The sequence below is a fragment of the Balaenoptera acutorostrata genome, chromosome 9 (genome assembly GCF_949987535.1).
Source record: "Balaenoptera acutorostrata chromosome 9, mBalAcu1.1, whole genome shotgun sequence".
NCBI classification, from domain to species: domain Eukaryota; kingdom Metazoa; phylum Chordata; class Mammalia; order Artiodactyla; family Balaenopteridae; genus Balaenoptera; species Balaenoptera acutorostrata.
The window spans coordinates 27,069,730-27,097,226 of NC_080072.1; the positions used below are offsets into that span (position 1 = coordinate 27,069,730).

Here is a 27,497-nt window from a genome sequence, read left to right on the forward strand (position 1 = left end):
TTTGGGAGAATTTAAGAAGGATTTGTATGAAATCTTCTTCAAATGTTTGGTAGAGTTCTTCCATGAAGCCATCTAGTCCTGGGCTTTTCTTTGTTGGGAGGTTTTAAATTATCGATTCAATATCCTCATTTGCTATTGGTATGTTCAGTTTTTCTAGTTCATCGATCTTCAGTTTTGGTAGGTTGTATGTTTCTAGGAATTTATCCATTTCTTTTAATGGGAGAATTTGTTGGCATATAATTGTTCATAATAGTCTCTTATGATCCTTTTTATTTCTGAGGCATCCATTATAATGTCTCCTTTTCATTTCTAATTTTGTTTATTTGACTCTTCTGTCTTTTTCTTAGTCTAGCTAACAGTTTGTCAATTTTGCTTATTCTTCCAAAAAACCAACTCTTAATTTCGTTGGTTTTTTTCAGTTGTTTTTCTATTTGCTATTTGATTTATTTCTGTTCCAATCTCTATTATTTTCTTCCTTCTGCTGATTTTGGCCTAGTTCTTCTTTTTCTAGTTGTTTGAGATGTAAAGTTAAGTTGTTTATTTGAGGGTTTTTTTTAATGTTGGTGTTTATCATTATGAAATCGCCTGTTAGTATTGCTTTTGGTGCATCCCATAAGTATTGATATGTTGTGTTATTGTTTTCGTTTTCTCTTGAGATACTTTTAAAATTCTCCTTTTTTTTTTTTTAATATAACGAATGTTCAAGAGTATGTTGTTTAGTTTCCATGTATTTGTGAATTTTCCTGTTTTCTTACTGTTAATGATTTCTAATTTTATTCCACTGTGATCAGAAAAGATACTTGCAATGATTTTGATCTTCTCAAATTTAAGACTTTTTTGATGACCTATCACATAAAAGTTGACTTTTCTGTGATACACCATATGATAGACATATGATCTATCCTAGAGAATGTTCCATGTGTGCCTGAGAAGAATGTGCATTCTTCTTCTATTGAGTGAAAAGTTCTGTATATGTCTGTTAGGTCCATTTAACCTACAATGATGTTCACATCAACTGTTTCTTTACTGATTTTCTGTCTGGATATTCTATCCATTATGGAAAATGAGGTATTGGAGTCTCCTACTATCATTGTAGTTCTGTCAATTTCTCCCTTCAGATCTGTTGATGTTTGCTTTGTATATTTAAGTGCACTGATGTTGGGTACATATATACTTATTATATCTTCCCGTTGAATTGACTCTTTAGCATTATAGAATGACCTTCTTTGTCTCTAAAGACAGTTTTGACTTAAAGTCTATTTTATCTGATATAAGTTTAGCCACCCCTGCTTTCTTTTGGTTACTCTTTGGTATATCTGTTTCATCCTTTTACTTTCAGTCTACGTGTGTCCTTAAATCTACAGTGAGTCTCGTACAGATGTATCACTGGATTTAAAAAATATTTGTTTAGCCACTCTGTGCCTTTTTATTGGAGACTTTAATCCATTTACATTTAAGTAATTATTGATAGGTGTGGAATTACTGTTGTCATTCTGTTGATTGTCTTCTGTTTTAGTTGTGTTGTACATCTCTTCCTCTCTTGTCTTCTTTTCTTATTTGATGTTTTTTATAGTGATTTTTAAAATTCTTCTCCTTTTATCTTTTGATGGTGTTTCATAAATCTTATGGCCTTTCTTCACCCTCTTTCATTCTTTTTTCTTTTCACTGGATATTTTAAAATGATCTGTCTTTGACTTCATTGGTTTATTTCTTTTGTTCAATTGAGTGTGCTGTTGAAGCTATTACATTTTTCATTTCATTCATTGTGTTCTTTAGCTCTAGAATTTTTTTGGTTCTTTCCTTATGACTTATATCTCTTTATTGAACTTCTCATTTTATTCATGTAATATTTTCCTGATTTTTTTGAGTTATCTATCTGTGTTGTCTTGTAGTTTGCTGAGCTTCTTTAAAACAGTTATTTTGAATTCTTTTTCAGGTAGTTCATAGATCTCCAGTTCTTTGGGGACAGTTACTGGAAATTTGTAATATTCCTTTGATGGTGTCATGTTTCCTTGATTTTTTGTGTTCCTTTGTTGGTGTTTGTGCATTGAAGGAGCAGTGACCTCTTTCAGAGTTTTTGGACTAGCTCTGGTGGGTATAAACCTTGACCTACTGGTGGATGTGAGGATGCTGGCTGGGTGGCATATGTGGTGGTGCCAGGTGTAGTGCTGGGTCTAGCAACTCTGGCTTGGTTGGGGAGCAGTAATGCTTCTGGTTCCAAGAAAGGGCACAGTGGCCTGGGCTCCAGGCAGCTCCATCAGCTCAGGTAGGTGTAGACATTAGCAAAGACTGTAAGTGTCCTTGAAGGTGAAAGCTGCTGGTGTCCATGGTAGTGATGAGGGCTGTTGAGGTCCTTGGTGGTGAAGGCTGCTGGTGTCTTTCTGCTCTCCTTTTCTCCCATTTGGGGGGAGTTGTTGCTGAGGACATTTCTTTTGGCGCCAAGCTGTGTGAACCTAGAGGATGGAATGACACAGGTGAAATGCTTCCTATACTTTTCTATTCAGACATCCTTGTTTTTTTGTGCTCTACTGGGTTGCCGCAGCTTCTTAATTGTACTCCAGAGCTCTTCCAGAACTATTTTCATTTGTAGGTACTTGTTAAATCATGTGGCGGGGGTGGGAAGGCTGGGACCTCCTGGTCTACCATCTTTCTGATGTCACTCCCATGAATTCTTTATATTTCTCTGAAATAAGCCCTTTGTGTTTGTGTTCTGGGCTTCAGATCATTTCTTCAGTTTGTCATTTGTATTTTGATTTTGTTTGTTTGGCTTTTTGTTTAACATTTGCTATAAATTATTTATTTTTCTTTTAAGGCTTTTGGAGTTTGTCATGGTTAGAAAGGCATTCACAACTACAAAGTTATAAAAAGGATTTGCCAATGTTTTCTTTTATTACATCTAAGTACTCAAATTTTACATTAGATCTTTGATCATTTGAAGTTTATCTTTGTAACACAGTATGAGATATGGATCTAAGTCTATATTTTTTCAGGTTGTTATTCAGTTGTCTTAACACTATTTAGATTCTCCTCATTTGAGATATTAAGCAATTTTTATTTTGGATTTCATTTGTTACTTTGATGTAACAAAGTGAATAAAAATTAAGTACAACAAAATGTCAATGAGTTCCAAGAAGAATGTTTTTAATAAAAAGAAGGGGATGGATTCCATGCCTCAGATTGGATGAATTAGAGGCTGGAAGATATTAGTGATATAGTAAAGAATCCTTATATCTTGTTTCTTCAACAACAACAGCAACAAAGCGATAAGTGATTAGAAACTCCAGAGAAAACAGATTACCGTATAACTAAGGCATAAAGTAAATTAAAATTTGGGATGGTTTTGAGCAATTGATGGGTTAAAACAAGAGAAGATATTTAGGTCCTGACCCTAGTAAAATCATCCTTCCTGTAGCGCATTGGACCTATACGAAGGAAATGTGGTATTAACACCCTGTTGGGCTTTGCGTTAAACAATATCTATATTGATTGTAATAACATAAACACTGTTGACTTCCAGTTTTTAGAATTAACCTGTAAGCAAAGCATGGGAGACTTAATTATGGTTACAGAACAAAACTTAAATGTTACTAACCTTGTGGATGAAAAAGTAGAGGTGCAGTGAGATGAAGTTGATGGTGATATCCAGAAATATTCTTTAAAGTTGATGGAAAAGAAATAGAGGTTTAAGGCTACTATTTAAAGTTTATGTAGTTATACAGTTTAGTGATTCTTATCATACCTCAGATATCCAGTTTAAAATGACCCCAGTAGGTAAACATTTTTTTTATTAGTTAAATTAAAAAGTTGTTCTTATAATTGAGTACACTGCAATTACCATTATAGCTATTATAAAAGACTCTAATGTGGTTTCTTACAGTATCTTGAACTAGGCATAACTTACCCCTTATTTCTGAATAAATCTTGAATAAGTGTTACTTTTTTTCTACTAAAATGTTGTCAATAAAGAAATATGCCAATTTTGTTATAAGTGCTTTGTTATTTTAGCACTTTTTCTTAAATTGTTTCATTTGATACCACTCATGCATGTTTAATTATCTGGATAATGTAATGAGTATTTTCAAATCAAAAGAAATTTCTTCATATGGCTGACCCTCTGTGCAAGAGCTGTAAGGATTTGTTTTGCCTTGTTCAGCCTGTGACATAGTACAGGTGATGTATATGTTACTTTATGGCTGGCTGAACATGATATATGAACAGTGTAGAACAATGAAGATACTTCTGGTGTTTCCCCTCCAAGTTAAAGAAAAAAAAGTCCTCTTTAATTATGGATCTGATATAAATCCATTAGGCAAAGAAAGTTCACAGCCTCTTAACCATCATGTAGCAACCTCCCTCCCTCCTTTACTTAGGTTGCTACTTTTTTCTGTTCATGAGGTTGTGCCTACCATGTGCAGGAATAAGAAATCAGATAATGCCTTTTCTTGAAAAGCTCATAGCCAAGCCACTCTACCTACTGAATTCTAAAATAAAACAAATAGACACAAAACCACAACACACCAAAAGCTGAATTATTTTTCCTTTAATGGATTCTTTGAATGTGTTTAACTTCTTTTTAAAATGGTACCTTGTTACTTGATTTTAAAGGGATTAATTAGGGCTTCCCTGGTGGCGCAGTGGTTAAGAATCTGCCTGCCAGTGCAGGGGACACGGGTTTGTGCCCTGGTCTGGGAAGATCCCACATGCCGTGGAGCAACTAAGCCCGTGCGTCACAACTACTGAGCTTGTGCTCTAGAGCCTGCGAGCCACAACTACTGAAGCTCGCACGCCTAGAGCCCGTGCTCTGCAACAAGAGAAGCCACCACAATGAGAAGCCCGCACACCACAAGGAAGAGTAGCCCCCGCTCAGCACAACTAGAGACAGCCCGCATGCAGCAGCAAAGACCCAACGCAGCCAAAAATAATAAATAAATAAATTTTAATATATATATATATTAAAAAAAATAATAAAGGGATTAGTTAGAGCAGGGCAACCTGCTTATATCTAAGTTACCTGACAAATTAAACTTTGTTTATGTAAACAGTATGCCTAAGGGCTAAATTTTGCTGAGTGTCCTGTAGATTTTAAATAAATTATTCCTGCCTATTAAAGACTTACTGTTATACATGATCCTGTGGTAAGACTCTTTGTCTTCTTGAACCTCGATTTTCCTTTAGGTAAAATGAGGAAATTGAAATACATCAGCATTTCCCAAACAAGACCATTTTGTGAAGCAATAACGTATCATATTCTCTACTCTACTTCACTTAATTTTAAACTTACTGAATTTTTAAATTAAGACATTAATTCCTCTCACAGAACTGAAGGCATACTTAATACATAATGTGTTATTTCTACTACTGAATCTTTATCTTATTAGGCCTTACCTAACCACAGTGATAAAAGGGAACTAAATTCCTGGAGCTTTGACTGTGCACATTTATCCATAAGGAATTCTTAGATATTTGGAAATTTTGTAGTTTGGAGAATCATAAACTTACAGAGATGTTAGAAATACATTACGGACAACTATTTTCCTGGATGATTTAAAAGTAATACTCCAGGGACTTCCCTTGTGGTCCAGTGGCTAAGACTCTGTGCTCCCAGTGTAGGAGGCCCGGGTTTGATCCCTCGTCAGGGAACTAGATCCCACATGCCACAACTAAGACTTCACATGCTGCAACTAAAAGATCCCACATGCTGCAGTGAAGATCCCGCATGCCACAACTAAGACCCGACGCAGCCAAATAAACAAATAAATAAATAGTTTTTAAAAAATAAAATAAAATAAAAGTAATATGCCAATCTGATGCCCTGTCACCCCAAATACTGTAATATCTCTCCTATAATCAAGGACATTCTCCTACAAAACCATAACACAACCATAAAATCAGGAAGTTAACACTGATATATAATTGTAAATTAATTCTCATGCCCCATTCAGGTTTCACCAATTGTCCTAGCAAAAGGATCCAGTTTAGAATCTTATGTTGCATTTAGTTGCCATGTCTCTTTGATCTCTTTCAGTCTGGAACAGTTCCCCAGTCTTGGTATGATTTTTAATGCCTTTGAAACTCTTGAAGATCACAGACTAGTTATTTTGTAGAATGTCCCTCAATTTCTGTTTGGTTTTTTTTTTTTTAATTTTTATTTATTTATTTATGGCTGTGTTGGTTCTTCGTTTCTGTGCGAGGGCTTTCTCTAGTTGTGGCAAGTAGGGGCCACTCTTCATCGCGGTGCGTGGGCCTCTCACTATCGCGGCCTCTCTTGTTGCGGAGCACAGGCTCCAGATGCACAGGCTTAGTAATTGTGGCTCACGGGCCCAGTTGCTCCGTGGCATGTGGGATCTTCCCAGACCAGAGCTCGAACCCGTGTCCCCTGCATTGGCAGGCAGATTCTCACCCACTGCGCCACCAGGGAAGCCCTGGTTTTTTTTTTTAATTGAAGTATAGTTGATTTACATTGTTGTGCCAATCTCCCTCAGTTTCTGTTTGGATATTTCCTCATGAATAGACATAGTTTATGCATTTTTGGCAAGAATATTACAGAAATAAGACCTTATTCCTATAATTAAATTCTATCAGATAGCTGATGATTTCAGTTTGTCTTATTATTGGTGATGTTCACTTTGAACATTTGATTCAGGTGGTATCTGACAAGTTTCTCCACTGGAAAGTTACTCTTTTCCCCTTTCTAATCAGAGTATTTTATAGGCAGGTACTTTGAATAGAAATGTTCTGTTTCTCTCCAAACTTTTAATATATTCATTTATTTATATCAGTTTAGAATCGTAGTTTCTTATTTTATTCAATGGATAAAAATCTGTGACTATCATTATTTATTTTGATCCTCACATTATCATTAGTTTGGCCAGTAGGAGTCCATTCAGGCTGATTTTTTAGTCTTTTGGACATGACTTTATCATTCTTTCAGCATTTTCCTGCTCTCAGGTAAAAACAAAATGTTCCAGGATCACCTTGTAGTTTACGTAACCTTGCCCTGGAATACAGCATTTCTCCACATTGCCCTGGTTCCTTTTAGTGAAAAATGGAATGTAGACACCCAGATCTGGGCACTGTTACACTCACTACTATTGGGGTGTCATTGGTCTCAGACCTTCTTAGTAGACAGAGCTAGGGAATCTATGTATGTTTTTATATACACACAAATATATAAACACACATTTATGATTATGTTTGTTTCTCTATCAATCTATATATGTCAAAAACCATGAATTCACATTACTTCCATTTCCAATCCAAAACCATAAGGTTAATTTTAATTTATTTCCCTTCCATATTTATATATTTCTTTTCTGTTACAGTAAGAAATATGACTTTCTTTATTCTTAATATATTTACTTATTTGATAAATTACCCTGTATGTGACCAGGCCACCATTCTGCTACTCCTTCCTAACGTGGATGCCCTCTTCTCCCTGCTTCAACTCTGATACCTGGGTTGTCCTTTCTCAGCACTGCCTACTAAGCACCCTACTCAGCTTTTGACTCCCCATTCAGGCCTGATACCCTGTTCTGGAATGCTGCCACCACTACCCCTTCACCTCTTCCCCACCTAATGAACTTGGGACTGAATTGTTCAGGAAGGGGAGGGGTTAAATATTTTTAGCACAGTATTTAAAGGACTTTATTCCCATGTAACATAAATCCAGTTAATTTAATGGGAAAATAGATTTGCTCTAAACAAATGTACTTTACAGTCAACTTTTCATACAATTTTCCAAAAAGTGAAGGATAGCTATAACTAGGAAAACATTTGTACTTTATCTTTCAAATTGCTTTCTGTTGTTAATACACTAATTAGTGTTAGCATAGTTTTGTTCCGGTATTAGAAAGCTGCCTATATCTGGTATTATAAACCAGTTTTATGTGATTTCAGAATGAATAATCATTATATAGAGCATCTATAAAAAGATTTCACGTCAATGTAGTTATGTTACTTTCAAATTTGACTTATTTGACATAGGAATGCAGCTACATGGTAGTTTTTTAAGTTAGAAAGTGCTCTAGAGGTGTTGATAAAATAGAGCTGTGAATCATGGTTCAGAAAGAATAAAATGCAGAGACATTAATGTTTGAAGAACAGTGACCTGAAAGAATTTGGTAAATTTGCTCTATGTTTATCAGTTTTATCTTTGGCTAATGGTAGCTGTATTAGTGAAGGTTCACCAGCAAAACAGAACCTGTTATAGAGAGAGAAAGAAAGAAAGAGGTTGATTGATTGATTATGAGGAATTGGCTCACACAATCACACAATTATGGAGACAGAGAAGTGCCATGATCTGTTGTCTGCAAGCTGGAGATTCTGGAAGGCTGGAGGTATAATTCCAGTCTGAGTCCCAAGACCAGTCTTTTTTTTTTTCCTCTTATTTTTCTAGATGACCTCTACCTTTTTACTTTGCTTTTGTCTGTATGCCTTAAAAATACTCTGATCTCATCCAGTCTCGTTTCTTTAAAATGGGGTCTACATGCACAGGGCTTCCAAATGTAAATCTCTAGCCCCAACTCCAGCCTGGATCGACTATTGGATGTCTAAAAGACATCTCAGACTTGACGTGTCCAAAACTAAGTTCCTAAAATCTTGCCCTGAAAGCTAACTAACTTATTTGTCTTTTCTGTTTTTGTTAATTATAACTCCCTTCTTCCTGTTGCAGATTTTTTTCAGCTTTTTCCTCAGAGTATATCCAGAATCTGACCACTTCTCACTACGTCTACTACTAACCCCTAGTCCTCTTTCATCATCCTCTTTCATCTCAATTGCAGTAGTTTATTAAGTGTTCTTCCTGCTTCCACTTCTGTTCTCCTTCAGTTTTAATATAACGGTCAGAGTGATCCTTTCAAGGAGTAAGTCAGGCTCTGTCACATTTGTACTTGGGACTCTTCAGTGGCTTCCTGTCTCATTCAGAGTAAATCATTATCATGCACCACAAGACCTACAGTGATTTGGCCCTACCTCCTCTCCTACTCTTCTGTGAACTCATCTTTTTTTTTTTTTTTTTGATTTTAAGATGAACATTTTCATTCTTGGAATTATCCCCCCATTGTAGAATATTGTATATGTTCTTTGTGAACTCATCTTTTGCTGTTCTTCCCCTTGCTTACTAAATCTTCCAGCCACATTGGCTTCTTTGCTGTTCTTTGAACACACAAGACATTTTCCCACCTTAGGGGCTTTGCACTTGCTGGAATACTCTTCCTTACTTTCTGTTGAGTCTTTACTCAGAAGTTGCCCTCTCAGAAAGGACTTTCCTGGCCATCCTATGTAATCCCCTTCCCTGATTTATTATTTTTCCTTAGCACTTATCAATATCTAATAGAACTATATATTTTAACTTATTTATATTGCTAATTATCTACATTCCCCAGAATTTAAGCTGGACAGGATTTTTTGGTCCAATACTATACCCCCAATGTCTACATTAGTGCTTTACTTACAGTAAGCATTCAATATTTGTTGAAGAAATGAATCACACATAACTCATTCCACCAAAATGAAATAAAATTATTAGTTTGTTCAAGGCAGCATGCTAAAAATTTATTTCACAGGAAATGTGAAGTAATTTTAAGAACTTTTGCTTAAATTTTAGCAAATATTAGGTGAGTTTAAGTAAATAAGCACTCATACATGGCTAGTTGGAGTTTAACTTGGTCCACCATTCTGGAGGACTGTGTGTGTAATAACAATTGTTAAGTCTATAAAAATGAACAAATCTTAGGAGTCCTGCTTCTTGGAATTTATTCTGCTAAAATGAATAACTACAGAGTTTTCTTGGTACAGCATGTTTATTTCAGAATTCTTTCATAGAACTGAAAACTCGGTAAATGTACAAAAATGAGAGTGATTTGATAAACTATGGTATAAAGTTAAACAGTGGAATACTGTGTAGCCATTAAATACTTGCGTTGTAGATTAATTTGTAATATAAAAGTGTTTGCTATATATTAAGTAAAAATAGGTTACAAAATAGTACATGTATTTTTATTCTACCCCCTACTGACTCTCTTTTAAAGTATAAATACATAGAAAAATATCTGGAAGTACCATGGAATTAATGATTGTTATTTCTGGGTTGTGAGATGGTTTGTTTAAGACAATGTTTTTCCCCTATGCTTATCTATTTTATCAAAATTTTTTCAACGAAGAGCTAATATTAAGTAGCATACTCTCCTAGGGTTTTCTTGCTGTCCTTCTTGCTTTATTTTTCTTCATAGTAGTTGTCACTCTCTAACTTCTGTACTTTTTACTTATATTTTATTGTCTGTCTACCACCACCCCCACTAGACAGAAAGCTTATTATGGGCAGGGACTTTGTTTTGTTCACTGTTGTATCCCAGGATCCTAGGAAAATGGCTGGCATATAGTAGGTGCTCCATAAATATGTGTTGAATAAATAAATAAATGTATTGTTTTTGTTATAGGGAATAAAGTTATGGTAAGTAACATTTTGAAAAAGTGTCACTGGAAAAAAGTGCATGTAAGATACACGTCACATTATATAACATACAATTTTAATATCAGAAGGAATTTATAACAAATTACTAAAAAGTTTTCATGAGATTTTTTTCCCCTTATTTTTTTCGAGGTTTCTAAATATTCTTTACAGAAGAAAGTGAGTGAAATGGTAAGGAAATTTCAAAATATACACCCACCCCAGATTAGTACATAATGTGCCCAGTATTTTTGTCAATATTAATGTGACATTTATTGTAAAAAAAAGTTGAAACTGGATATTAATATCCCCTTTAAAGGACTGAATTACAATTTCAGATATAGCTTAAATGAATTTATTTCACAAATTTATTTCCAGATAGTATTTACATGTTATAAAATAAATTTAACACAGTTCCCAAATTATTGGTAGAGGTCTTATATGAAAATTGAACAACAAAGAAGTGAAAACAACAGAATTCTGAAACCCCTTACTTTAATGATATCTTTTCTAGGTATTTGTGTAAACATGTAGTTATTACTTTTAGCCTGAAAAATTGAAATAATACGAAGTAGCATTTGAATACTACACTTGGGATATGGTACTCATCCTTTATCATTCAACAAGTGTTAATTTGTTGTGTATTCCTCTTCTGTAGTATATTAAAATTAATATTTACATTTTTACAGCATAACATTTTATGAAATATTTACTTTGATATTCTATCTTTCTATCCCTGTTTGATTCAGAAGAATTTTTTTCTCTGTATTTTTGATTGAGCAAAATTCTCCCATATCCACTTATATCTTCAGAGGGCTTCTTGGGTAGGTTTATGCTATTTCGTTCTTCCTTCTTTGGAGCAGACTGTAAGGCAAGTAAAAATAATTTTTGAGTAAGGTTTATGTATTATATCTATGAGAAGTAAGAAATGAGAGATCATTCCTTATGATGTTAAATACAAAAATATAGAGTAAGTATTTTGGTTCTTGAAATGTTTTGGTGTGTTAGAAAATAAAAGAGCCATAGAAAGATTGCTAAGCTTGATTGAATAAAAGATGTGAAAATTCTGTCACTGTTCAACTGGAAAGACTACAGATAATATTGTCAGACTATTTTAAACTATGATTTTAATTAAGGAGCTGAAAAACTAGATTCTGGTTTAGCTTTAAGTACCATGACATTTGTACTGAAAGTCATCTTCAATGCTACAGTGGTTTTACACAAAATATAGTGAAATTGAATAATGTACCCTCTGACCTGGGAGATAAGGCTACAAGTTAAAGATCAAAGGCAACATAAAATGTGTTTTATTTTATTCCACTTTAAAATTTCATCAAACAGATACTTATAATCTTAAAAAAACATGGAAACATGCAATATACTTTTGATAGTTTTTGGTCACTTTTGAGCATTTTGTTAATGTGAATTTAAGACTCTTAAGAACCTACTAAAATTTGAATTATAGTTATATTTTTTCTGACAGTTCAAAGCATTAAATAAATCACTTTGCATTAAAATAATTTTATATATTGATAAATACACAATATTTCATGCCAATTTTGGCAGAATATTATGTATATTTTAGATGATGGATTTAAAAGTTAAAAATAAACCTTTTTCTAAACATTCTTACATTATTCTTTTTACATTATTCTTATATAATTCAGGTGACCTTTTCTTTATTCAAAGTACTAAACAGTATTCAGTAATCCAGTTAATTTTATTCAAATCAGCACATTATCCTTTTATATTGATATTATTTGACTATGTGCAAGACATGAAACAAGATGCTCACTTGTGCCAAGGCAGGACTTTGGGGAGCAATTGATAAGTGTCCCAAAAGAAATAATTTTAAAAATAGTATTAAGACACTTATAAAGAAGTTCATGATTTCCTATAGGCAAGCTCTAACTACTAGTAAATTTCTGTCTTGTGGGAATTCAATAAGGTGATTTTCATGTAGAGGTGGTATGTCTCTAGATACATTAACACAATTATGAATGGAAAGATTCATCTATCTCTAAAAGTACCCAAATCTTCTCTTGAACAAATGATCACATTGATCATTACCAATAAAACGAATGCAACTAAATATGATAAAAATAAACTATAGAACATCAAATTAATTGATTTGGTCATTGATGAAAATCTTTCCTGCTGTGTTCCCATAATTACTGTATAGGTGACTATGTTGTGTAACTGAGTTGCCAATAGAGCTTAACGAACAAAATAAAAATTTATCCAACCATCTCTTAGTTATAGTTTATATCTTTTTTGTATATCACTTTCCTCTAAAGAAAAGACTTATAAGAAGGATTTATTTTGTCTTTATTAAATTAAAACAATTTTTCAGTATTGAAGGTTTTGATGAGATTTGGAATTACCACATAGTTTCTTTCAGAGTAGAATGTTTTTAGACTAAAGACTCGTCTGGAAGTAATCTTCATGATTATAATAATTATATACATCTGTACACATAAAATATGTAACTTTAGTTTTTTTAAGTAGTATATACCTAATGTTGTGACTAAAAAGGTGAAAGTATCAATATCCTAAGAAAGATGCCATGGGTTTTTAAAAAGTGAGTTTTATAACCCATTGATTTATTTTGGGTTTATATTGAAGAAATTAAAAGGTAAGTTGCAAAAATAGAAATGAGGAATATATGAAGTTTGTTTTTGGGTTTTGAATCTTTTCCTCTACAATTTACTTATAACAAACTAATTGTTTTAAGGGAAATTAATTTTATCTCCAAAAGTTTTCAAATCAGTCTCTATAAGGAAATAAGAAATGAGGGAAATGAGCAGCTATGGCTTTTATTAGTAAGTATAGTCCTAAAAAGTTGGGTGTAAATGTTATTTTTAAATTATTCCTATTTTAAATGCCTTAAGAGGCTTTTACGTAAACTTTTAGACCACACACACACACACACACACACTTGTAATTATGCATGTGCTGTCTTTCTCTAATCTTGATTTTCAAAGATTAAAATTGTTTAAAATGAGGTACATATGTATTTGGAAAGCAGGCAATCCTGATATTATTTTCTTGTTGACAGTCTTTGCATTTAGTAGTAAAAGTGTATGAAAGAGAAAATAACTTGACCCAATTCAGAGAGGTAAAAAGAACAAAAACACTACATACTTAGCCATTTCTTAGTCATTGCAATAAAATAATCTTTATTATGCTATAGTATGTAATGTTAAAGTTATAATAACACCATCAATTTAGTTGTATTATTCTTTATAATGTTCTTAGCTTTCTCAGGCAGGTGTTACCAATCTGCTTTTTGCTGTTGCTTCCCAAAGAATGTAAACTATTTGCTGACAGTCATGCAGTTAGTGGCAAGCTGCCCTCTTCATCTCATTATCAAAACTAAATCAGGGCAGCCAAGTAGGTTCATATGTGAACAGTTGCATATAGGCCTGTATGAGCTAATGAGCTATAGGTGCCCATTGTGATTTAAACATCTTTATAGCATTTATCATGGCCATTGAATAGACTAATGTATTTGAAAATCAGAATTGTATCATGCAAACAAATGAAACTGCATTTTAATTCAACTTTGGTTTCAAGCAAAGGATGTTGGGATAGAGTATGTTACAAACTAATCTAATGTGTACAGAGCTCTATGTATGTAGAGAATACATATGAACTCACTTTGATCTTTGCTGCATTTTTACTTACCGGGATTAGTTAACCTTTGCAGGCATTGGCAGTATTAATGTGTACTAATATGTAGTGGATGGTATTCTCATAAAGGCTATCTAAAAATTGATTTGACTTGAAAAATTGAAAGAATTCCTTGAATTGAAAAAAATGCCTTTAGACCAATTTTTAGTGAAATTGTATTGGGTTTCTACACATCTCCTGAAAGGAGTATAATTCTCTAGAGAATTAAGTGGTATTTTAGAGGAACAGAATATGGGTCATTATTGTTCATTGTTTAGTTATTGATAATAGTGACTACCCAGGTAAGCATAAGATCTCAGGGGTAAGTGCACTTGTCAACTTGTTTGAATTTATAACTACTGCATGCTTAATTCAAAGGACTAAGTAGTGAATTTGAAAAGCCCATAGAAGTGCATGAGAAAAATTTAGCTCATCTTTCATAACCATTGCCAGTGTACTTATCACTTTGCTTAAAATTGTTTAAAAAAATCTTTGAAAAAGTTAAGATTTTCACCAGATTTGCCAAGTTAATATAGTTAGGTACAACTTAAATTATGTGTGTTCCTTATTAATATTTGAGAGGGCTATTCTTAGTCCAAATAAAACTTCATTAGGCTATTGAAGGCACTTTTATCATTTAAGGAATAGTAATAACAAAACATTATATTGTACTTGCTATGTGACAGGCTCTGTTCTTAGTGCTCTGTAGGCATTAATTTGTCTTATCTTCACAACAACCCTATGAGGGAGATGCTGTTATAATCTCTATTTTAAAGACAGGGTAGATAATTTTCCCGAGGTCACACAGCAACTAAATTACAGAGGCAAGATTTAAACACAGGAAGAATAGCTTTTGACCACTCTACTATACTGCCTGTACTTTGGTGTTAAGCAGTACAAAATGGCTCTGGTTAACTTATGCAAAAGGAAATTTAGTGGAGACACTTGCAATCAATCAGAGAGTCAAGAATGGTTTTGAAAATGAACAGGGACTAGGTTAATTCCAGGGTTTGAGAAGCAGGATGTAGGAACCCAGGACAGAGGAGGTCTCATATCAGTCTGGATAGGATCACCACTGAACTTCTTTAGCTTTATAATCTCTTTTGCTCAAGATTCAAATCCCAAGAATGTAGAAATCAATTGGTTTATTTGGAGTAATATGCCCTATACTTGACTAGGGGAGAATAGGACCCCTGAATTTGGTCTACTAGACTGTAATGAAGAAGTATTTCAAGGAAATACTTGAAACTGTGTTGCTTTTGGGTAAGAGAAATAGACCCTGTCTAGGCAAATCTAACAAATTGCCACTGTCAGAACTCTATGAGACAACAGTTCATTCAGAAAGTAATTACTGAGTGCCTATTGATGGGACTACACTGTTCTTTGTTTATCATCTCTCAGTAGAAACTGAAGTGTGTGGCAGAAATGAATGAAAGTTGTGAAATCAATCAATGATTCTGCTAATGCCAAAATAAAAACTTTCGAAGAGTGTTATTGATTCTGTTAACATAATATTTCTTTTAAAAATTTTAAGTCATTTTTCTAAGTATGGTAAAACAAGCTCCTTTAGCTGAAAGCAGTGAAGGCCCATATTATATATAGGGTCCAATTTTTACCAACTGTGTCTCCTAGCTTAAGTAAACTTTCTGCTATACTATATTGTCTCCCTATCACTGATAGATATTGTTCTCATTGTTCCAGTTTTTAATGCAGTGAGAAGGTGCTATATTCATTAATATTAATCTCAGAAAATTTATCTGAGTTTTGATAATGTACATTATGATTATGCCAGCATTTAGAGAAAAAAATTATTTCCTAAATTATCAGGAATATTGCTTTAATAATATTCCCCTCACTTTGCTTAGTGCTGTACTGGACTAATTAACTTTTTGGTAAATAAAGCAACCAATTGATTTTGAAAAAGAAATTATAAACAAGGAAAATATAACCTTAAGTGACTATTTTGTTACAGGAAAAAAAAAATGCTTTAATTTTACCTAGATTTAGAACCTAACTAATATTTCCTCCCTAAGGTGTACTCAGAGAGTACTTTTTCATGACATACTTACGTTAATAACAACAGTTATTAAAAACAATAAATTGTTATGTATGTTTAATAAATATGTGTGTGTATATATATGTATGTATGTGTTATATATATATATAACATTTAAAATAACTCTTCAAAATAGGAACAAAAAGTCCAGTTACATTTTCTGGCTAAAGAAGATCATCAGAAGCAACTGAATGAAATTGAGAAATACTATGCTACAATAACAGGTCAATTTGGATTGGTAAAAGAGAATCATGAAAAGTTAGAACAAAATGGTAGGTGCTATCTTATTTAAACTTAACATATTTAAGAGGAAATGTTTGCTGTGACAAAGTGAGAGAGTGGCATGGACATATATACACTACCAAATGTAAGATAGATAGCTAGTGGGAAGCAACCGCATAGCACAGGAAGATCAGCTCGGTGCTTTATGACCACCTAGAGGGGTGGGATAGGGAGGGTGGGAGGGAGGGACATGCAAGAGGGAAGAGATATGGGAACATATGTATATGTATAACTGATTCACTTTGTTATAAAGCAGAAACTAACACACCATTGTAAAGCAATTATACTCCAATAAAAAAAGAAAAAAAGAGGAAATGTTTAAATGGACTTATTTATAATGAATAAATTGAACTTATCTGATACTGGTAATAGTAAATGGCAGTTTAATTAATATTATTAAATTCAGTAATAATTTATACATTGCATTGAGGCTATTTTCCTTGTCCATGTTACTAATATTTCCTTAAAATGTACAATGAATATAATGTTTTCCTAAGTGTCTTTCATGTTACAGTACAGGAAGCAATACAGTTAAACAAAAGACTTTCAGCTTTAAATAAAAAACAAGAATCTGAAATATGCAGTTTAAAGAAGGTATGATTGATATGGTTTATTGTATTATATAAAACTAATTAGTTTTATGAAATAATACCAGAAAAGTTGGGTGGGTTTTTTTTGTTTAAAGATAAATGAAATGTTTTAAATACAGATTTATAAACTTTGAGTTATGATTTCAATAAATGCAATGAATGAATTTGTTCTAACCCATTCAAAATATTGTTTCTTTGACTTGTGACCAGTGGCATGCATTTTTATGGTGATATGAATAACCAATAAGCATTCACTATATGTTAATCTCATTAGCACCATTCATTCATTCATTCAACTTTTGAGTGGCTCTGTGTGCCAGGTACTATATGGCACTTAGGGTGCAGGTATGAAGAAAATGAAACACGTTCCTGCTTTTTTGAGTTATAGTCCATTGGAGGAGTTACATATAAAACCGTCACACAGATCAAATAATTTAAAACTGTTATAAGTGATATGAAGAAAAAGTAGAGGATGTGATGACATTATCATAGGTGATTTCATTACATTGGGGGTAAAGTGGTGGGGGAGGGAAGAGGATGATGTTTCAGACAAGGGAACAGCAAAAGCCTTGAGACAGGAAAGAGTTTAGTATATTTGAGGAGCAAGAAAAAGTCTGGTATGGCTGGAGCATTTTGAGTGAAGGAGTGCATTGGATATTTATTGGTAGCTTACTGAGCATCAATATCCCCTTTCTCCTTCCTAAACTTATCCAGATTTTTGTTTTGATGCCTCCAGCTTTAGAGAGGAGCCCTAAATTGGCAGAAGGCCATAAACATATTTCATTACTATAGCCACAGTCTTTGGCTCAGGAGTGGATAAATGACCTTACCCAGTGGTTATAAACCAGGAAGAATGTAACTCCTACTGGGGCTGACAGTCATCCTACAATCATGAGAAGCTACAAAGGAGGAACTTGAAATGTGGATGCCAAATTGCTGTGATGTAAAGAAACCTGTTCTTTGATGACATTTTTGAGTTCCTGAATGGACCAACCCTGCGCTTGCCCTACCTCTAGACTTTTCAGTTATGTGAGCCAGTAAATCCCCATTATTATTTAAGCCAGTTTCCTTAGGGCCAGTTTAATTTTCCATTATTTGCAACTAAAAATATCCCCACTGATAATAGGGGAGAACGGTATGAGAGCAAGGTGAAGTAGGCAAAGCCTTGTTCTTTCTACAGAGAATGACTTACTTCCTCTTCCTAATCTTTTCAAAGCCCCAACTGAAATAATACCACTTTGGACCACCTCCTTATCCCTGAGAGAATTAAGTACCTGTCTTTACTGACACTGAATAAATGCTTTGAAACAACATTTACTGAGTGTCACTTAAATATCTTTGATTTTCTAAAGTTTGAATATGATATGGCTGGGTTTCATTTTTTTAGTCACTTTTTCTTCTTGATGTTCTCTGAGCTTCTTGGATTGTGGTTTGGTGTCTGACATTAATTTGGGGAAAGTCTCAGTCATCAGTGCTTCAAATATTGCTTCTTTTTCTTTCTTTCTTCTCCTTCTGGTACTCCCATCATGTATATGTTACAATTTGCATATGTTACATTAGCTGACCCGCAGGTGTCTTACGCTTTTTTCAGTCTTTACTCTTTGTTTTCAGTTTTGGAATTTCTATTGTCATATTCTTAAGCTCAGAGATTATTTACTCAGCCTTGTCCAGTCTACTACTGAGACCATCAAAGTCATTCTTCATTTCTGTTGCAGTGTTTTTGATCTGAAGCATTTCATTTTTATTCTTTTTTAGAATTTCCATCTCTCCATTTACATTATCCATCTGTTCTCCCATGTTTTGTCTGTTTTTTTCCATTAAAGCTTTTAGCATATTAATCATAGTTTTAAAAAATTTCGGGTCTGATAGTTTTAATATTCCTGCCATATCTGACTCTGGTTCTGAGGCTTGTTCAGTCTCTTCAAACTGTGTCTTTTGCCTTTTAGTATGCCTTGTAATTTATTTGTTGGAAGGCAGACATGATATACTGGGTGAAAGAAACTGCAGTCAATAGGCGCATAGTAATGTAGTGGTAAGGTAGGGGGATGGGTGTCTGATGATTAGACGAGCCTGTTGCCCCTGGACTGTGAATTTCACCAGTGCTTCTCAGTCCCTGCCCACCCACCCCGTGTGGCACAAGGATGGTTGGAGGGGGCTAGAGTTGGGTATTAACCTTACCTCAGGTAGTTTAAACTCAGGTCAAATAGTTTCTCCAGAGGGCAGGACTTGTTGATAAGAAAAAAATGAGTTGGTGTATTTCAAAAGTTGGTGTATTACTTTTTCTCTCCTTTTCCTCCTGCTTTTAGCAGGAGGGAATTTTCTCTGATATTCACTATGAGAGGACCGGGAGGTAAAATTTCACAAAAGTTTGACCCCCATGACTGTGTCCCGCTGAATTTTTTAACTCTGAATTGTCCACTCTGAGCCTCTGGGAATTAGTCAATTACAGTTCAGTTTTTCCTACCCTGGCATTGGTTCCTGTGGAGGTTTCTGTTTCTGATTCTCTGTATTTACCTGTCCATCTCTCCAATTTTTGAGGCAGCAATTTGCCTTATGACCTCATTTGTCTAGCAGATGTAAGAGGAGTTGTTGATTTTCAGTTTGCTCAGCTTTTTACTTGTGGTAGGATCAAGTGGAAACTTCTAACTAAGCTCATTACATGCTGGACCAGAAACCAGAAGACCCTCTGTTTTTATATTTAACTATAATTTTACAAAAATTAAAAATTTATTAAGACAACTTACTATTTACAGAGACACAGGCTTAAGTTTTGAAGAGGAGTGTTTGTGCTACCAGATGAATGACATATACTTTAATATATAATTCAAGAAATCAGGAAATTTTACTACTTTATCTTTTAGTACCATTTCAAGGAAAGCAGGACCACGTGGGCTAAAGATTGACGTGACTTCTAAATGCTAAGCCAGAGTTCAAAGACCATTAATATTTGTAACTCTGTTATATCTAGGTCTTGTTCTTATAACTGCCAATGAATTGGTTTCATATTCCTTGGACTCTCTCCTTGTACCTGAGGGATCAGAAAGTAAGAGCATAGGGGTAGCCCAGTACAGAATATTAGAATGGTAATAAGTGTATGACCCTAGCCCTTAAAAGTCTTCTGTCTATCTAGCAAACTACCTAAGAGGATAGTTTTTTTAAAAATATTTATTTATTTATTTATTTGGCTGCATCGGGTCTTAGTCGCAGTGTGCGGGATCTTTGTTGTGGCATGTGGGATCTTTCGTTGTGACGCGTGGGCTCTTTGTTGCGACGCACGGGCTTCTCTCTAATTGGCGTGCAGGCTCTCTAGTTGTGGTGCGCGGGCTCTAGAGCGCGCGGGCTTAGTTGCCCCCTGGCATGTGGGATCTTAGTTCCCTGACCAGGGATCGAACCCGCATCCCCTGCATTGGAAGGTGGATTCTTAACCAGTGGACCACCAGGGAAGTCCCAAGAGGACAATTTATATGTAAAGAATATTTCTTTTCAGTCACATTTAAGAATATTAAAGATGGCTCTTACAATATAAGGAGAAAAAGCTGTAATTTGAAAATTTTGTCTGTCATTGCAAATCAGAATTGTTAAATGGACCATTCATTTTTATCAATATAAACTTTGAAAGCAAATATAAATAAAGGATACTGACTGAGTAGTTGTGAATCAGCACATTTTCAGTGATATCTCTGGTTTATTTTTTGTTTAATATTGTTATCAATGTCTTAAGTGGTTAGATCATTAATTTGATGATTATATTAAAATAGTCATATGTGCCTTTATTCAGTTAGTTTTTGCATTATTATGAAAATATTATACCTCATAAATTTCCCTATTAAATTATGTATTTTTTTCATTAAATAAGGACAAATGTTGCATTGTAACATAATAGACTATTGTATTTCTAATGTATAGTTTAAGACTGACCTGTAGTTGGAGATGAGGCTCATGTAAATCCATGGAGCGTTTCCCTTGCTGGATTTTTGTGAAAGGATTAAAGAATGTCTCTGTACACAAGTGGAATAGTGTTGCTCATGAGCACACTTGTCCCCTTTTCACAGGTCTTGCAGCCTTGGCCAGGGCTGCCTAAATGTACTGAGGTGTCATGTGATGGTGGCCTCTGTCTCTATAGAAAGCATTAAGTCAGTAATCATGCTGCTAAATAGTTCTTGGAAGAGAGATTGTAGAGAGGGGTAAGGTGAGAGAATGTTATTACCTTTGAGAGTTCCAAGTTCGAGAAGCCGAAAGGGTAAGAATTTACAAATATATTTTAACAGATAGTTTTTAATGTTTCAGACATTCTAGGTACAATAATTTTGTAGTTTTTAGTGTAGCCTTAATTTTTAACTTTAAGAAAAGTGTTTTCTGTTTTGATTTTCTTTTTCAGAGGCTAATCAAGCCTAGTAACATTGTTTTCCATTACTCATTTAACACTTTTAATCATTAATTTTTCCAAAGATAACTTTTATTTTTCTTTTATGCTGTTCTATGATTATGTCCAGGACAGTTAAGTTACTGGTTTGTGATAAGATGGAATTCTTTTTTTTTTCTCTTTTTCCTTTTGTGGAGCAAAGTTAAACAGACCAAACTTACTTGTTAGATAAAACTAAGTATTACAGTTCTGAATGCTGGGTTCACCATTATGGCAATCATGAAGAATTCCTGATACTATCTGTGAGCACCATTCATAACCTCTGCTATTTGTCTGAGTAAACGTCAGAGGACTCAAGGAGATAGTGATATTTAACAGACTACCTCATACCAGAAGAGGAGGGGTAAAGGAGAAAAGGGCTTGATATTTATGACTCTAGGAACTATAAGTTGTAATTTAATGAGATCAAAGCATGTGCTGCATGCTTATTTGCTGCACTAACAGCTTTGAATAAAATGGTTAGAAAACAGACAATGTACTAAAAGTTCAGGATATTTAAAAGCTATAAGAGCTATAAAATCAAAAACATATTTTCAGGGCTTCCCTGGTGGCGCAGTGGTTGAGAATCTGCCTGCTGATGCAGGGGACACGGGTTCGAGCCCTGGTCTGGGAGGATCCCACATGCCGCGGAGCGGCTGGGCCCGTGGGCCACAATTGCTGAGCCTGCGCGTCTGGAGCCTGTGCCCCGCGACGGGAGGGGCCGCGATAGAGAGAGGCCCGCGCACCGCGATGAAGAGCGGTCCCCGCACCGCGATGAAGAGTGGCCCCCGCTTGCCGCAACTGGAGAAAGCCCTCGCACGAACCGAAGACCCAACACAGCCAAAAATAAATAAATAAATAAATAAATAAATAAAAAAGAAAATCCTTTAAAAAAAAAAAAAACATATTTTCAGTCGAAAATCATTTTGTGAAGGTCTCTGCTTTTAACTTAATATGCTCTTAAGATTACATAATATATAAGAGAAAAAGAAAGACATAAGAAATGATTAGTTTTTAGTTTTGTCAGCAACATACTGGGTTTTTGCCCCTTGCCACTCCCTTCCCACTTCCCTGTTGTTTCATAACAGTTATTCTAATAGGAATTGATATATTTTAGAGTATCTTCTATAAAACTTAGCTGATTACAACAGCTCCATGCTTTCAGTTGTGGAAAAATGTATTGACAGAAAGACATAAGACATTTGTTGCACTTTGTAACCTAGACAGAAGAAAAACTTTTAGAAAACCAATCCTTTTTTTAATTCAGAGAATTGTAAGCTACTTTAAGTTTTAGCCATACACCTCAGTTTAATTATATTTTTATCAATAGGACATTGTATCTTAGGAGTGAATCTAGAACAGATTACTATTTTAAAACAAGCCATCTAACTAATTTCTAAGTTGTTTACTCTATACAGGTGTATCTTGCTCCAGGAAAACCCAATATAAAAAAATTTAAAATTCAGAAAAATTGTTGCAAGTTTTCTTTTAAAAATTACCAGTTTAGTGCACAAAAAAGCAGCTTGAAAGCAAGGTTTTAGAACACCATGTGCAAAGCAAAGAAAGATGTACATTATTTTAAACCTAATATCATTGGTGTCTTTTAAAAAAATCAGTTTAGCATAAAAGATTTTTTATTACTCAGGTGGTGTTTGACTAAATAACAAGTAACAACATAAATATTAGTCAAACATCCTGAAAATCTGAGTTGAGATTAAAACTTTGAGGTACTCCAACAGATATTTTTCCTTTGAACTAATCTCCTAAATTTTTAAAAACTTAAATTAATTGCTGAAATGACTGTCTTTATTCTTGTATCCTTCAGTGTGCATAGTCAATTTAACTATCATCCTGTTTTTGAATGTTTATCCAGGGTGGATATAATAAGATAAATAAATTCTTTTATTCAGAAAGTTTGTTGAGTCAATGACCATATGGCTTATGAACTAGAATGTTTTATTATATTGTCTTATGTCTGTAATTGTTGTTTTCTAGAATATTCTAGGATCTGAATTTGTAATGCAGAATTAACCCATTTTAATCTCACAAGTTTAGGGCTGTTGATTAAGACAAGTCAAGGTTCTAGCCCCAAAATTTGCTGTTCTTTTAAAGTTAGCATAATGTTAGTGACTCACCACCTACTAAGCTTTATTTTTTTATTATCGGTAAGAAAATTATAGTGGTCTGTTCACATTTAAATGAGGAGCATCTATTTGTAACATGGTGGTCTACAGGGTTGTGGTTGTTACCTTGATCAGAGGAAGCCATCTGGTTCAGTCAGTTATTAAACCCCCAGCACTGTACTTTCCTATATGCTATACAATATATTTAGCACTATAACGCCTACCACTTTCTATACAATTTTACAGATTGACTATGAACTATCATGTCATTAACAATAGTCTTATTTGGCTGACATTGACTGCTGTCACCAAGTATTTTTATTGCCATTTGCTTTATCCTGAATAAATCAACTTTGATTTCATCAAGTCTTATTTTAGGCAAAGGTGTCACATTTTTTAAATATCATGTTCATCACTCTTTTCTTCTTATGTTCATTAAAATTTTTAGTTCTTCTTAGATCCCTGACTGTATTAAGGTGCTATGGGATAAGTATGAAACGTGGTTCTTTTCCTTGAGGAGTTCATAGTCTACAAAAAAACTCTTATTGTAATCAGTTATGAAATAATGAATCTTAATTCTTTAAATAAAGAATACTTAGTTATTCATAACACCATTACGACTTCAGACCACTTTATTCTAAAAGTAGAGAAAATAATCATAGAATCCCTTGAATTCACCTTAGTAGTAATAACAGGTAACAATGCCTAGAACATAGTAGATGCTCAACAAATACTTGTTGCATAGATTATTACATGCCAGGCACTTTGTTAGTTTTTAAAAAAATTATATCTCCATTTTACAGATGAGGAACTTGAGGCAGAATGCATTTAAGTAAGTTACCTAAAGTTACACAACAAGGAAAATAGAGTGAGGTTTGGAACCCAAACAAATTTGGCTCCAGAACCTGTGATCTTAACCATTCTACTGGTAACAGTAACAGTGTAAGCAATTCATCCGCATAAGTTTCTTCTCTGCTTCATTCACCATTAGAAAACATATGTTTATTAAAAGGGGAAGTTGCTAATATTCATCCTCCTAAACTACTAGGTCCCCATAGACCTTGACTCTGCGTATCTAGACTAGTATTTCCATTACCTTGAAACTCATCATTAAATACTGCTTCCTTTGGGCTCTGTCATTCAGCCCTTCTCCTTCTCCAACCAGAGCATCCTTTTCTATCACCTGTACCATTTACACACCCCACTCTGTTCTTAGATTGACCTCTAGTCTTTTAGTCTCCATTACTTCACCCAGTCCATTGGCCTATTCCTGCCTACACATAATTCCCTGCATAATATTTCTCATTTATTCTGTTTATTTTAACTCATACTTTACCTTTTTTCTCTAAAACTAAACCTTTCAACTATAGTCATCTGAAGGAGGTACATGACTTAGATCATACTAGTGTTGCTTTTCTCCTTATATTCTCATTTGCAATATGAATTTAATGATATCTGCCTTTCCTGTTTTATATATGTGTAAGAAATATAAAATAACATGTGGAAAAGCACTTCAGAAAGTTTAACATGCATAGAAATTTATGGGATTATTGTTACTTGCAAGTGAAATTAGGTTAAAATTAAGGCAAATTTTGATGGTGCAGTTTTTCTGCACCATAACTATAGGTGGGTTATATGCATAGGCTTTCAAGACAACTAAAACATTGCCTCATCTGATAAATTTTTTATCAGATAGGAAAGTCTGAAATCTCTTCCAACTCATTAATTGCTTTTTCCCCCTTCATGCTTGAATTATATTCTATTTCTACAATGACTAGTTCTCTGCCAACTATTTGTCTTCTTCAGATCCTCTCTAAATTTCATGGAATCATAAGGATCATCTGATCTACTGGTTTTTATCTTTCTTTGAGTTGTAGAACCTTCTGTTAAAGATGTGGAAGCTCAGTATTAAAACAAAGTAGAGCTACTTGTGCTTGAAGGGAGAGTTTTAGGAACCCTGGAGCCATGCAAGTTGGCTCTTTCTTCTCTATCAGCAGCTGTGGAGGGACTCCATGGAACCTCTAGGACTTCTCAGAGCACAATTTAAAAACCGTTAACTGGATCCAACAGTTAGTTGAATTATTCAAAGTCAAGCATCTTGTAAAAAAGTCTCCATTTATCCTCACTTTGTACTGTATACTATTTGTAGTCAGTAATATTCTAAACAACCTATAAATTTTATACTGTTAGTTGAAATTCTTCATGTAGTGGATATTGTGATAATTCCTCAACATCTAGTGCACCTCATATGATCAGTCTGTCTCTAAGCCAATTAATATCATCTCCATTCCTTATGCCAGTATTTAGTTCAGGAATTAACATGTGATCTAATTCTGGCTAGCAGGAGGTGGTTCAAAGAAAATTTTTCTTACTCTTTAATAAGAGTTCCAGGAAGAGACAGTTGCTGTGGAATACCTAAATTACCTCTTGCTACAGAATATATTTCATTATTATTTAATGGTTTAAGTATGGCTTTCTGATAGTTATAACCAAAGCATCCTAACTTATACTGACAATTCATGCTTTTCATTACAGAATATTGTATTTTGTACAAAATGATGTTTAAAATATAAAATGTATTAATTTTGAACATCTGTGTGATAGTTCACTTTTTAAGGGTCTTTGGGTACAAATAAATTCCTCCGGTTCGCAGATTATCTTTTTTTTTTCCGATTCCTCCAAAGCTGTATCATAACATCTCTTTCTTTTCTTCATATTCTTTTTTTCAATTAGCTCATCCTCCTTAATTCCATCATTCACTTCATATAGATGACTTCATATCTATATTTCTAGCCTCACATTTCTTTTAATCTCCAGTTCTGTATTTTCAACTGCCTGCAGGTCATCGCCTTTTATGACTTACTGTAACTTCAGGGTCACCCATTGGATTGATTCTTTATTCTCCCCATCCTTCCTCCTCCCCCTGCCAAAAAAAAAAAAAATCATACAACTCTCCTTTCAGAGGAAATCATCTTGCTCCCTATGATGGTGAAGCATCACTGATACCTTGAAACTTCATTTGAGGGAATTCATCATATGTAACCTTTTATAATTTGAAAAATAATGAATGAACGATTTTTTTTTAGAACAGTAACAGCCTATGGCTTAGGCTTAGTGATTTGTGCTTTTTGGCTTTCTTAAGAGTCAATCTCAGAATATTGTCCCTCTCTTATTTCTTGTCTTTAATAGATTTTTCATCTATTTCATCAGTGAAGCAGATTTTTCGTTTCCTTTCCATTTTCATGCATCTCTGTTTCACATTTCATGGTCTCTTATTTCTTCTAGCTTCATCTAAACTTTTTGAAATCATCTTTTTTCCTTCATTTCCTTTGTCTATTCAATTATATCTTCCTTTAGAATGTCTCATATTTTTCATTATCCATTTCTCAATGGTTTAGACATTCATCATCTCATGCCTGGATTAATAAAATAGCCTCGTAGCAGTGTTCTGTTCTCCAGTTTTTATTCACTCTTTTTGCTAGACTAACTTTACTAAGTTACTAGTTTAATATTATTGCTTCTACGTGCCTGACACATGCTAGATACTTAGCATATGTAGAAGGAATGATAAATTGAACAGTTCTCCTTTGTCTACCAAATCAAGTCCAAAACTTTTTTTTCCAGCTTTATTGAGATATAATTGACATATAACACTGTTTAAGCTTAAGGTGTACAACATGTTGATTTAGTCCCAAACTTTTTTAATTGGCTTTCCAGAACTTCCATGGTCTGGTCCCATTTTACATCTTCAACATTGTTTCCTACTACTTCCTAATCCTAATAAGCATCTTCCATTCTGTTTAATCCAAAATCTTTGTTGCCATTATCATAATTCTTAATTTTCCCTGTCTTTTTACCTTTTCTCTCCTCCATATTCCCTGCCCCAACTTGAAATGCCTTCTCTCAACTTACTTGTATTAAACAG

The 27,497-nt window shown here is 34.0% G+C and overlaps 1 protein-coding gene across 1 annotated transcript in view; it reads left to right on the forward strand.

Moving 5' to 3' along the window:
* The window catches only part of CCDC73 (coiled-coil domain containing 73), a 153,701-nt gene that overhangs the window by 80,826 nt on the left and 45,378 nt on the right, over positions 1–27,497 (forward strand). Inside the window, exons 8-10 of the mRNA XM_028166209.2 lie at positions 10,601–10,639; positions 16,312–16,447; positions 16,972–17,051. Coding sequence (XP_028022010.2) covers positions 10,601–10,639; positions 16,312–16,447; positions 16,972–17,051 — 255 coding nt within the window. The remainder of the gene's footprint in view (positions 1–10,600; positions 10,640–16,311; positions 16,448–16,971; positions 17,052–27,497) is intronic.